This window comes from Ahaetulla prasina, chromosome 10 (assembly GCF_028640845.1).
Source record: "Ahaetulla prasina isolate Xishuangbanna chromosome 10, ASM2864084v1, whole genome shotgun sequence".
Classification (NCBI taxonomy): Eukaryota; Metazoa; Chordata; class Lepidosauria; order Squamata; family Colubridae; genus Ahaetulla; species Ahaetulla prasina.
Window position 1 is genome coordinate 28086637 of NC_080548.1, and position 13631 is coordinate 28100267.

General features: G+C 43.6%; 1 protein-coding gene across 1 annotated transcript in view; it reads left to right on the forward strand.

The window, feature by feature from the left end:
* Positions 1–9743, forward strand: part of PHLDB3 (pleckstrin homology like domain family B member 3) — a 49843-nt gene extending 40100 nt beyond the window's left edge. The window contains exons 12-16 of the mRNA XM_058195007.1: positions 283–370; positions 2493–2549; positions 4011–4230; positions 5464–5549; positions 9066–9743. Of these exons, the coding sequence (XP_058050990.1) occupies positions 283–370; positions 2493–2549; positions 4011–4230; positions 5464–5549; positions 9066–9200 (586 nt within the window). The 3' untranslated portion in view covers positions 9201–9743. The remainder of the gene's footprint in view (positions 1–282; positions 371–2492; positions 2550–4010; positions 4231–5463; positions 5550–9065) is intronic.
* Positions 9744–13631: the final 3888 nt, after the last annotated feature.

Consider the following 13631-nt stretch of genomic DNA (forward strand, 5'->3'; position numbering starts at 1 on the left):
TGTTCAGGCTGAAGAAGCTGCTTGGATGGACAGCAAAAGATCTCAAACTAGCAAGAAGGTAAGTCCAGTTGTCGTGACTCAGTTTCCAGAACACTGTAGCATGCTACAGGTACATAATTCTTCCACCCAGCCACCAAATGGATTAAATTCCAAGATCACTTCCTATCTTAAAATTATATGGCTTGATGAGTCAAAGATTTCCTGTAGCAGACCTGTTTCCTTTCCGTTGGCATGGCCATACCTCTGGATTGATTGGCATTAACTGGGTATTTCTCCCCACAGCCTTGAAAACTGTGTCAGCAAACTGGCAGAGATGGAACGCCGGGTACGGGAAGCCATGGCGGAACGAGAACGATTGCTGCAAGAAAGGGTAAGAGGTCAAGTGAGCAGACTCAAGTCCTGGACCTTACTCAAGTTTTCCCCATCCATCCATCCATCCATCCATCCATGGAGATTCTCAAACATCCAGGTCAAAACCAAGAAAGACCAGTTGCCTTTTAAAAACGATGTGGCTCAGGCTGTAAGATAGCCTGTTATTAAACACAGCTGCCTGCAATTACTGCAGGCTCGAGTCCCACCAGGTCCAAGGTTGACTCAGCCTTCCATCCTTTATAAGGTAGGTAAAATGAGGACCCAGATTGTTGGGGGGGCAATAAGTTGACTTTGTATATAAATATACAAATAGGATGAAACTATTGCCTTACACAATGTAAGCCGCCCTGAGTCTTCAGAGAAGGGCGGGATATAAATGTAAATTTAAAAAAAAAAAACATCTTTGAGACGTTCATTCATTCATTCATTCATTCGTGGAGATTCTCAATCATTCAGGTCAAAACCAAGAAGCTTCAGTTGCCTTTTGAAAAGCACCTTTGGGACATTCAATTCAATTCATTCAATTCCACTCCATTCATTCATTCATTCATTCATTCATTCATGGAGATTCTCAATCATTCAGGTCAAAACCAAGAAGCTCCAGTTGCCTTTTGAAAAGCACCTTTGGGACATTCAATTCAATTCATTCAATTCAATTCAATTTCATTCATTCATTCATTCATTCATTCATTCATTCATTCATTCATTCATTCATTCATGGAGATTCTCAATCATTCAGGTCAAAACCAAGAAGCTCCAGTTGCCTTTTGAAAAGCACCTTTGGGACATTCAATTCAATTCATTCAATTCAATTCCATTCATTCATTCATTCATTCATTCATTCATTCATTCAATTTCTACAACTGCCCATCTCAATCCATGACTCTGGGCAGTTTAAAATTCAGGCAATACATTACAATTAAAAATACTAAAAACATCCAGCTTAAAATATATATACATAGGATCAAGATACTTGACCAGTTAGCAACACAGCCAAGAAACGGGGCCCTTAGCGTATTCAGCACCTCAAGCATGAGAACATAGCCAGTTTTTTTTTTTAGGGCCTTACGACAGTCTAACAGGGTTGGGATCATTCTAATCACCCTAAAGTTTCAATCACGGAATAATTCAGTGGTGAAATCTGAACCAGTTTACTATCAATTCTCTGGCTGTGCATGCGTGCTGGCTGCGCATGCGCAGTGCGCATGCATGCGCAGTGCGCACCATGCACCAAATGTGAGGTGCACGTGTGCAGTGCATGCCTAAAGGAGGCATGGGGTAAGTAGAACAGTGTGTGTGTAGGGGTGATCAGCTGTGGCACACAATCTTCTTTTTTTTTACTTTTAAAAGCATTTTTTACAACCTATTTGGCCGACGAGGTTGTAAAAAAATGCTTTTAAAAGTAAAAAAAAGGCTCTGACGATCGCGCGGCTCAGCTGTAATTATCAGAGACTTTTTTTAACCTTTTAAAAGCATTTTATTAACAACCTCTTCAGCTGAAGAGGTTGTAGAAAAAATTGCTTTTAAAAGTAAAAAAAAAAGCCTCTGATAATTGCACGGCTCAGCTGTGATCATCAGAGCCTTTTTTTTTAACCTTTTAAAAGCATTTTTTACAACTTATTCGGCCGAATAGGTTTAAAACAATGCTTTTAAAAGTAAAAAAAAAAAGGGCCTGACGATCGCGTGGCTCAGCTGGGCATGAGGGGCAGGCAGGGATTTTTGCTATTGGTTCTCCGAACCACCCACCGCCATTGCTACCAGATCAGGTGATTCAATCCGAACCAGGAGCATTTCACCCCCTGGAATAATCATACATCGACCCATTTCTGACTCATTGCTGTGACTTTTGCTCTAAACCCGAGTAACCCTGCTTCTCATGTGATTTTGAGAATGAGGAAGTCGTAGATTTCACCCTGTCAGCTCTTCCTGCATGCTGGGTGAAAAAATATCCAGAGTTGGTCTAGGAGGAAGAGAAAGAGCTTGTGGTCTTTCTTGTGTATGTTTGGGTTTGTGTGTGTGTGTGTGTTGAGGGGGGTGATATGTCTGCAGCAGCTGGGATGGTACTGCCTGTCCCCTCTTCTTACCACACGCAAACCGCCTTCAACCGCCTTTCCTTTCAGGAAGCTAAGAAGGTAGCCGAGGAAGTGAAACGCATCGAATTGTCCCCTTCAAACATGGTAAGGAGATCTCCGTCTTTATCTAGAAGAGCCCAAGAATATTGTTTGCTTTTGCCAATCTTTTTTCAATCTTCGGGAGTTTGAGCTGAGATGGAAAGGGAATCTCTAGAGCAGGGGTCTCCAACCTTGGTCCCTTTAAGACTTGTGGACTTCAACTCCCAGATGGCTGAGGAACTCTGGGAGTTGAAGTCCACAAGTCTTAAAGAGACCAAGGTTGGAGATCCCTGCTCTAGAAAATGCCCAGGTCTGCACCGGGAGGATTTTCTTAGCATGCTAGACTAGGTTAAAATGAAGTTGGGAAGTTTGTCTGATTAGGGCAGGGGTCTGCAAACTTGGCTTTTTTAAGACTTGTGGACTTCGACTCCCAGAGTTCCTCAGTCAGCAAAGCTTTGCTGGCTGAGAAACTCTGGGAGTCGAAGTCCACAAGTCTTAAAAGAGCCAAGTTTGCAGACCCCTGGGTTAGGGGAATCCAGAAATTGTCTTGACATGCTGTGTGAATCAGGCTATCATGTTGGGGGCTATGGTGTCGTTATTTGTTCAGGCGTAGTACGTCGGTGAGCGTGTACTCCAGATTTAGAAGTCATTTTCATCTCAGTGTTTTCATTAGAGGTGGAAAACTTCCCCTTCCTCTTCAGTACCTTGCATCTGAAGAACAGTGATTGCATGAACCAAATCAGGGGTGTGCAACTTTAAGACCTGTGGACTCCCAACTCCCAGAATTCCCAGCCAGCATGGGAGTTTGGGAGTCCACAGGTCTTAAAGTTGCCAAGGGTAGATACCCCTGATCTAAATAGTGAAAATACAGGTTAGAACAGTGATGACGAACCTTTTCGGCATCGAATGCCCAAACCGGAACGCGCATCCATGGGCGTGCATGTGCGCGAGCGAGCTGGAGCGCTGGAAACACGAAGACCAGCTGGTCACCGCTCACATGCCTGGTTTTTTGGCCTTTTTTGGCTGTTTTTCGGGGCTGTTTTCGGGTCATTTTTCAAGCCAAAAATGGCCTGAAAACAGCCTGAAAAATGGCCTGGTTTTTTGGCTGTTTTTTTTGGCTGTTTTCAGGCTGTTCTCCAGTGCTTTGGTGCCCACGAAGACCAGCTGGCTGGTGCGCATGTGTGCCGGAAACCAGGAGATCAGCTGGCGATGGAGCATGTGCCCATCTTTGCGTGCCAACTCTGGCCCGCGTGCCATAGATTCGCCATCACGGGGTTAGAAGAAGTCAGAAAGCTTAGAAGCTTATTTTCCGGTCTCCTGCTAAGATATACTGAGAGAACCATAGAAGATCCATCTTCAGAGCAGTTGCTTAGGTTACAGGAAGGGAACCGTCAGTTCCGACGTGGCCCAGCGTTTTTGCCAATGCTGAGTTCGCTCAAAATCTTTTTCCTCCAGATGAGGAAAGCAAACCACAGCACCGAGCTTCCTTAGGACGGTTTGAAGCCTTGCCTTCTCATTGCCCTACAGATCCACAACCCCATGGAGATCCCGGAATCTAAACCAGCTGCCTTTGACCTGCGCAAACATCTGGAGGCGTCGGGGCATAGCGTCGAGACCTGCCAGCACGTGAGGGTGACCAGCAAATCTTGCAAGGGTTACCTGGTCAAGATGGGCGGGAGGATCAAGACTTGGAAGAAACGTTGGTTCACTTTTGATCGCCAGAAGCGCGTCTTGGCGTATTACACAGGTGAGAGAGAGAGAGAGAGAAGAATCAAGACAGGTAGCTACTTCTTCACCAGGTTGCACTCTCTGCTGCTGATGGCTTGGTCTTAGCTTCAGTGCATTCCATTGCCATGCACTACCTATCTAAGGAACCAGGAGAAAGGATGCACTAACATGTGATTTTCAAATCATATTTTTTTGCTGATTTGGCTCAAAACAGGTTCATCTAGGGCAGTGGTTCTCAACCTTTATAGTGCTGCGACCCCTTTAATACAATTCCCCATGATGTGGCGACCCCCAACCGTAAAATTAATTTCGTTTTGAATTTATCGCGCCTGAAGTCAGACATAGCGGTCTGAACTGCTTGCGATTGCCTTGAGGACGGAGGCATTAAAGCGGAGACTCCTCCCCTATTAAGTTTATGGTGCCTGAAGCCAGATTAGGCTAGCGATTGGGAGTGATTGCAGCTGGCTTGAGAGGGAGATGTCAGAGCAAAGATTTCTCTCTTTTTTTTAATTCATCGCGCCTGAAGCCGAATTCGGCTAGCGATTTGAAGAGCCTGCAGCTGGCTTGTGGAGTCATCCATTGGAGCGCGATTCTTCGACTCGCAAGTATACTTCCCATATTTCCGATGGTCTTAGGCGACCCCCCTGGCAAATCGTCATTCGACCCCCAACGGGGTCCCGACCCACAGGTTTAGAACCGCTGCTCTAGGGCAATGATGGCTAACCTTTTTGCCGTTGCGTGCCAGGAGGGGGAGGGCAGGGAGGTGTCGCACGCACGTGTGCCCACGCCCATAATTCTATGTGCCCTGCCATCGCGGAGTGAAGTGGGAATGGAGATTTTACAGAATCCTTCCATTGCCGCGCCCATCAAGTCATGCCCACCAAGCCATGCCACGTCCACCAAGCCACGCCCAGTAAAAAATTTTGAATCCCATCACTGATGTAGATGCAGTTCCATTAAGGACTATACACTGAGAGTGATTGGTCAGCCACAGTTACACATCCATCTGGTGGTGATGCTGTCTAAATATATTTTTTCTTATCTTCTCAAGTAGTAACGGTATGTAACAGTAACAGTTGGAAGGGACCTTGACTGTGGTCTACTTTATCAAATGCCTTACTGAAGTCCAACTAAATTATATCCACAGCATTTCGTTGGTCCACTAATTTTGTCACTTTGTCAAATAATTCTGTCTTTTCCAGCTTGCTAACATGGACCTGTGATATTATTATTTTTTTAAATCCCCCTCCAGACAAAGAAGAGACCAAGCTTAAGGGTGTGATCTATTTCCAGGCCATTGAAGAGGTTTACTGTGATCATCTCCGCAGTGCTTTTAAGGTACCAAGTGTAGAGATTTGCTGAAACTCTCCGTTTTAATCCACGCAGAACCTGGAAGGGCCAGGTTCGAATTTTGGGCTGAGTGACCAAGGCTCTCTTCCCAGAATTGCTCCACAAAAATTGCTTTTCATTTTATTATTCGATGGAAGCATCCAAAATGATATTTCCCCAGAAACCTTGGAATAAATTTCCACAACATTGGGTTGCATGCTTAAAATTTAAAAATTCTGCTCCAGGCTGATTGTACGACTGCTTGCTTGGGCTGCAAATTCCAATTTTGTCTCTGTCTAGTGATAGATGATATTATAGACTTATAGTATGAAGGTTTAGTGCATTGTTTCTCAAAGTTGGGGGACTTTAGATCATATGACTTCAACTCCCAGAACCCCCTAGTGGGCTGGGGACTTCTGGGAGTTGAAGTCCACTTGTCTTAAAAGTTGTCCAGTTTGAGAAATTAGTGTATTTTCATGAATTTAGGTCTTTCCTTATGATATTAGATTTTTATTAGTAGCTATAGGCTGGCTTGATCAGAAGGAAGGAGTAGCTATAGGCTGGCTTGATCAGAAAGAAGGATGTTATCAATATCATCTACCAATCAATTAAATATTGCAGGAGTTCTTAAGCTTGCTATGCTATGTATCACTCTAAAATGATAGCTGGATATATTTGATGTTGTTCTCTCCCCATTGATCATTTCACTAGATTTGGGCAAAAATGGACATACCACTGCCTTTAATGCTCACATTTTAACCAACTGTGTCACAGAGGGCCTCTGGTGGCTCAGCAGACTAAGTCTGTCTGTTATTAACACAGCTGCTTGCAATTACTGCAAGTTCAAGTCCCACCAGGCCCAAGGTTGACTCAGCCTTCCATCCTTTATAAGGTAGGTAAAATGAGGACCCAGATTGTTGGGGGCAATAAGAGTTGACTTTGTATATAATATACAAATGGATGAAGACTATTGTTTAACACTGTGTAAGCCGCCCTGAGTCTTCGGAGAAGGGCGGGATATAAATGCAAATTAAAAAAAAAACATAAGACAACAGTGCAACCTTGCAACTTTATCAAATAAAACCACTTCGTTAGAAATAAACGATAAAGCCATCCAATTAAATCTTTCTGGGTTTTTTTCTGAATGGCAAAGGTGAGCTTGCTCTATTTTGCGTAATTCCTAAAGTCTGAGATGCTTTAATTTTCATCCCGCATTCATTTTGGTGTGAGGTTTGTTCTTTCTAGCCAGAAATATACACAATCTTGACTTAATGCTGGCTTGTCCGGGCTGAGTTGGAACAGCAAACCAACTTTGTGGGTGCAAGTCCCCCGCCCCTCAGATATTTCAAACATCGCCCCCTCCAAAGCAGGGGTAAAATCCTCCCGGTTCGGTCCGGTTCACTCGAACCGGTAATAAAAAAGGCTACTGGTTCACCGAACCGGTAGCAAAAAATGTAAAAAAAAAGGTTCAACGATCAGGTGAGCGACGCCCGATCGTCAGAACTTTTTAAAAACTTTTAAAAGCATTTTTTTACAACCTATTCGGCCGAAAAATTATGCTTTTTTAATAAAAATTATTTTAAAAAAGCATTTTTTAAAAGCATTTTAAAAAATGCTTTTAAAAGTAAAAAAAAAAAAGATTGCGTGCCACAGCTGATCCCCCTCATGCGCTATTCTACTTACCCCATGCCTCCTTATGGCGTGCACTGCGCACGCTCGTACCCCGCAATTGGTGCGTGGTGCGCACTGTACATGCACGGATGTGCAGCCAGCGAACCGGTAGTAAACCAGTTCAGATTTCACCACTTTCCCAAAATCACAGTCCTAGGCAGAAAACATCTGATACAGCGTATGACTATAAACCGAATAATTTCCGGGAAGAGAGACACGAAGTTTGAAGTGGCTTAGTCAAAACAGTGTCCTGCGAACCATCTGACACCTAATAAATTTTATCCAGAACTATTTATTCAACAGAAGCTTTTTGCCCCTTACATTTGGTCTGGGAATGTTAATTGCAGAAGGCAGGAACTGCCTGTCGGACTTTCCATAAGCAAATTGCTCTCCCGGCAAATTTTCCCACCACCTCTGAATACCCTCCTATCATACTTCAGATGACTGAATAATGAAACTAGTTTAAGATCACATTGCCCTGAATTTCTTTGGAAAAGTTGTCAAGATAATCAATTATCTTGGCTTCTTCGCTGACTTAGTTTGAGAAAAGCCCCGAGACATATCTTTTTTTTTTTATGTATTTAGCTTTTCGTGTTTACAACCCCATTTTTAATTACTGTCAGTTTTTAATTGCTTAACAGCGCTGCGTTTGCTTCTGCCTTCTGTGATGGGCCTTTACCTTGAAATTTTAATGCTTGTGGTCTTTTTCTATGTTTATTTTATTACCCTTTGCACTAACAGTTTTATTTATTTTTAAGAGTTGTTCTCGGGCTTGCTGCAAACTTTGTTTATTTGGCATGTATGCAAACATACCAAATAAACAAAGGACAAAACAAACCATTCTTTAAAATAATATAGTATTTATGTTTTTACACAATGATCTTCACTTGCCATGTGTTATAAACATAATATATAAATCTCATAGTTGCATTGATACACCATATTCAGCATGGCTGTCAAAATCTAAATTAGGTTTTCTGTTGTTGCTTATATGCATTGCTTATAGCAATAAGGCCAGCACATTGAGTCAACGTATATTATGAACCTTGACGGTATTTTGGTACAATGATGAAGGCACCAGGCTAGAAACCAGGAGACGGTGAGTTCTAGTTCCACCTTAGGCATGAAAGCTAGCTGGGTGAGTTTGGGACACTCACCAGGAGACAGTGAGTTCTAGTCCCACCTTAAATATGAAAGCTGGTTAGGTGAGTTTGGACCAATCACCATGAGACGGTGAGTCCCATCTTAGGCATGAAAGCTAGCTGGGTGGGTTTGGGACACTCACCAGGAGACAGTGAGTTCTAGTCCCACCTTAAATATGAAAGCTGGTTAGGTGAGTTTGGATCAATCACCACAAGATGGTGAATTCTAGTCCCATTTTAGGCATGAAAGCTAGCTGGGTGAGTTTGGGACACTCACCAGGAGACAGTGAGTTCTAGTCCCACCTTAAATATGAAAGCTGGTTAGGTGAGTTTGGGCCACTTACCAGGAAATAGTGAGTTTTAGTGCTGCTTTAGGCATGAAAGCCAGATGAGTGAGTTTGGGCCAATCACCAGGAGACGGTGAGTTCTAGTCCTGCCTTTGGCATGAAAGCCATCTGGGGAACTTCGGATCACTTGTGCTCTCTCAGCCCACTAAGTCAGGCTTGGGTGACAAATCAATCGGTCAATTTCTATGGCAACCAATGGACCAACACTTGATTGGTGTGGGAGAAAAAGTGGAGAATGCCCTTGCAGAAAAACACTTGAAAGAAAGAAACATCACCCTAATACAGTAAGTGGGTTAAGAGGTTCTGTGTGAATACAGCCCACTATTTTCATTCATCCATTCATTCCCCTTTTTCGCTTTTGGCAGAGTCCCAGCCCCAAACTGACCTTCTGCGTCAAGACCTATGATCGCCTATTCTGCATGGTGGCACCAAGTCCAGAGGCTATGAGGATCTGGATGGATGCGATTGTCACAGCAGCCGAGGAAAACACTCGATACTGACCAGGTTTTTCCGACGAAATGGACTCTTTTAACTCCTCAGTTGGCGGGAAATAGCCTTTCTCTCCCAAGGTTTTACTGGGGTATCTCCTTCTAAGGGAAAATTGACCACCAAGGGGATCCAGCAGCCGAACTTGGATGCTTTAATGCTTGTTGGAGTCTAACTACCATATAGGGCTTGTTCAGTACCCAGAGCTGCAACTGTTGATACTTGAAGATGATGGATAGATTGGATGTTTTATGGACCCAGCTCGGAAGACGTTTCCGATCACGCAATTTCTGGAGAAAACAGCATTTTGGAATAGCAGGCTATTTGGCATGGATTCCAGCCAGTTGCATAAAAAGATATGCAATCTTATTCCAGAGAATTCAGAATCTGCAATTTCTCTGGAAGATGCCCTTAACTCAAAAGAAAACACGAGACTTGTCTGGAAAGTAGAGGGGATTTTATTTTTATTTTTTTTGCAATGGCGTAAGTCAGTTGGCTGATGGAAAATGTTCTTGAGAGTTCTGTAGGACACTTTGATCGGAAGTGCCGCTTTCCTCGATCGGAAGGGAGAACTTCTCCCCACTCCCCATGCTGTATAGATCTCATTATTTCTATTACGTGTTTTGGGTTCTTTTCTTTAAAAACCTGGGGACACTGTTAAAAGGGAAGGCATGTACAAAAAAACCCATGTATTTATTGTATAAATCCTTCAGGTGAAAACAGACTCGGTTTATTCCTGTCTAAAAAGACAATATTTTAAGAAGCCCTCATTCAGTGGTAAAATCCTCCGCGGATTGCCACCGGTTCGCTGCGCGCGCATGTGTAGTGTGTACCAAATGTGCGCTTCTCGTGGAGAAAGAAGGCTTAACAAGGTAAGCAGAAGAACGAGGGAGGGGGAATAGCTGTGCCGCGCGATTTCGATTTGCTGGAAAGCAGGATTTTCTGCTTTCTAGCGAATATAAATCGCACGCCACAGCTGATTGTTGGAAACACCAGTTCAGACGAACCGGTAGCGGTTTTTTTACTACCAGTTCACTGGAACCGGTGCGAACTGGTAGCATTTCACCCCTGCCTTCATTGTTCCTGAGGGCTCATTTATACAAGGATAAAAATGGTTGTAGAGCCATGCCCACCATCTTGTGGTCATTGAAAGAAAGACAATGACCTCCTCGACTTATGACCACAACCGAGTGCAAAATTTTTGTTGTTAAGCAAGACAGTTAAGTGGGCCTTGCCCCCTTTTATGGCCTTCCTTGCTAAGTGAATCACCGCTGTTAGATTAGTAACACGGTTGCTAAGGGAATCTCCTTGACCAGGGGTCTCCAACCTTGGTCCCTTTAAGACTTGTGGACTTCAACTCCCAGAGTTCCTCAGCCAGCTTTGCTGGCTGAGGGACTCTGTGAGTTTTTTTTTAAATTATTATTATTTACATTTATATCCTGCCCTTCTCCGAAGACTCAGGGCGGCTTACACTATGTTAGCAATAGTCTTCATTCTATTTGTATATTTATATACAAAGTCAACTTATTGCCCCCAACAATCTGGGTCCTCATTTTACCTACCTTATAAAGGATGGAAGGCTGAGTCAACCTTGGACCTGGTGGGACTAGAACCTGCAGTAATTGCAGGCAGCTGCAGTCTGAGCCACAGAGGCCCCTGAGTTGAAGTCCACAAGTCTTAAAGGGACCAAGGTTGGAGACCCCTGTCCTTGACTCATCTCCTCATTGGCACTTGTTTGTCAGAAGGTCAAATGTAATCATGTGACCCTGGGGACACTTCAACTGTCATAAGTACTGGCCAGTTGCCAAGCATCTGAATTTCGATCACGGGACCATGGCGGTGTTGCAATAGTTGTAAGTGTGAAAAATGGTTATAAATCACTTTTTTCCCAAAGCTGTTGTAACTTTGGTCACTAAGTGAACGGTTGTAAGTCGAGGACTGCCTGTACATACAGGATCCCACTTATGTTCTAATGTTGAGGTGAGAGACAGCTGGGGGAGAATCCTCTTCTTTTTTCCATACCATTTCCCTGAAAATATGACCTATTCAGACAGTAAGTCCTAGCTTGATTCTTACACGCGCCCAATATAAGCCTTACCCCAAAAATAAGCCCTAATTAAGACACCGTCAACTTCAGGGTGCATGGGTAAAAATTAAGCCAGGGTATTGTGAGCCAGGCCCAAGTAGGTAGTAGGAAACTCAGTCACTAAAACAAACAAACTTTATTAAAACAGCTGAGAATTACTTCATTCTCAGCATAGTCCAACTAAATTAAAGCAAATTCCTCCCAACACAAATTCCTCGGTCCTATCACCAACCTTGGTCCAATTAGGCAAACTGCCAAAGGCCTTTCCTGGCAAAAATTCAGAAGACACCGATACGAAACAAATACAACAAGACAAAGCTATCAACATTGTTTTCGGGCAAAGAGCCCATATGCCTTTGCTGGTCTTTAAGCCTTATGGGAGGGGCCAATCATCTCTTGACCCTACTCCCGTGTCGTCCTCTTTGCTGCTTTTGCCTTCTGGCAGTTCTTCTCATGCGTGCATTAGGAACAGGCTCATTTCTTCTGCAGCCGGCAAGGCTTCCCTGAAGGCCTCTGTAGCCGATAACAGCCCTCTGGAATGATCTGGAGCTCTGTTTATTGACTGAGGAGGCCTTCAGGTAAGCTTTCTGGCTTTGCCGGAAGAAGAAGTTCCTGAAGGCCTGTGACAGCGAAAAGGAGGCTATATATATATAGCTGAAGCCTGAAGATGACGAATGAGACTTCGTCGAAATGTCGCCAAGACACTTCCAATTTTACGCGGGAGAAAACCTGAATAACCAAATACCTACATACAAACACCCGCGAAAACCTCAGAAAACAAATATATATATATATATATATTTGTATATATATATGACAGGGTCTTATTTACAGGGAAACACTTCTATGTGAGATGTAGAAGGGAACCACGGTACTTCTATATACACTTAAAACTCTTGTGTCTGTTTGTAACCTTCACTTGGGCGAGTATCACAAGGCAACAATTTGTGGATCAACGTGCCTCAAATGGGCTACCTTACAGAACGCATCTAAAATCTGGGAGCCATAACTCCTGTGGGATTGAAATTTGGCAAACTGTGGCTGCTTCAGTGCTCCATGATTCTCAACCTGTGCTCCACGGACTGTTGGGAAGGGGCTGTGATGTCATCACGGGGTCCGTCAAGGCTCGGTGCAATCTAGTGCTTTTAAGTCTTGAGTTAAAACTTGGGGGCTCCGTGGCCATGGTCCGTGGCCACGAAAGGTATTTAAAGGGGGTCCATGGTGAAGACAAGGTTGAGAACTGTTGCACTGTGCCACTGTGGTAAGCCACAATCATAATTTCCCACGCTCCCTGTCAGCTTCCTACAAAGAAAGTCACTGGGGAAGCCAGCGGGAAGCCAGCAGGATGTCTTGCACTCCCTGCTTTTTTTTGCCCATAATGTGGTCATTCTATTTCTCTCCTTAGGTAAGGAAAATATATCTGATATGATAAGCCAACCAGTCACAGGTTGTCTAGTTGTTATAGTAACAAATCTATATTCCTCCACAGAGCCCAGAGTAGTACAAAAATATAAAAATATAAATCACAGCATAAGAGTTAAAAAACATACACATTTCAAACTAAAGGAAACACAGAGCAAGCAAGCCTAGGAAATAATATTGAATTGGGAGGTGTGGTGCCGTTCTTTCAAAGCTGACGGTCCCTTCCAGGTACATATAGTCCTCAACCTACGGCCACAATTGAACCCAGCATTTCTGTTGCTAAGTGAGACTGAGCTTGGAAAAGGTGAATCAAAGGTGAAGAGCCTTCCTCTGAAGTTCGCTAAGTTGAGAAAGTTCATTGCAGAATCCTTAAGAGCGCATCGGTCAAACTCTTGACAGATATTGCGTTATCTAAACAGCTGATTTTACAACAGTTGGTTAAGTCTCTTTTGCAACATGCATTTAAGAGTGTGTTTGTATGGTGGAGTGAAATGACAGATTTACTGCAAAACATCCCAACAATCCCAGCACACCTTGTAGGAATTTAGCACCTACCCCCCTCCTAGAAGAATGAAATATTCTAGGAAATATTTTAAAAAGCAGAATATTATACCTTCCTGGATGAGAAATGGAGAAACATATTTTAAAGACAAAGGAGCTCCCTGCAACTTCCTGACTCCCCCCCACCTTTGTCAATGGGCCACTAAAAGCCTCACGTAAGCTCACTCATTCTCCCACCTTTGTCAATGGGCAATTAAGGCTTCAACCAAGCTCACTCAATCCCCCCATGATTTGCAACACAATACAACTGAAACTCACCACATGGCAAGGCTCAAGCAAGCTTGAGAGACAGCCAGCAAGGCTAGCTAAGACCCCCACCCCCTGGGAGTCTGACAACCAATCAGGATACTCTTCCTGTGCCCCAGAAAGGTCAAAG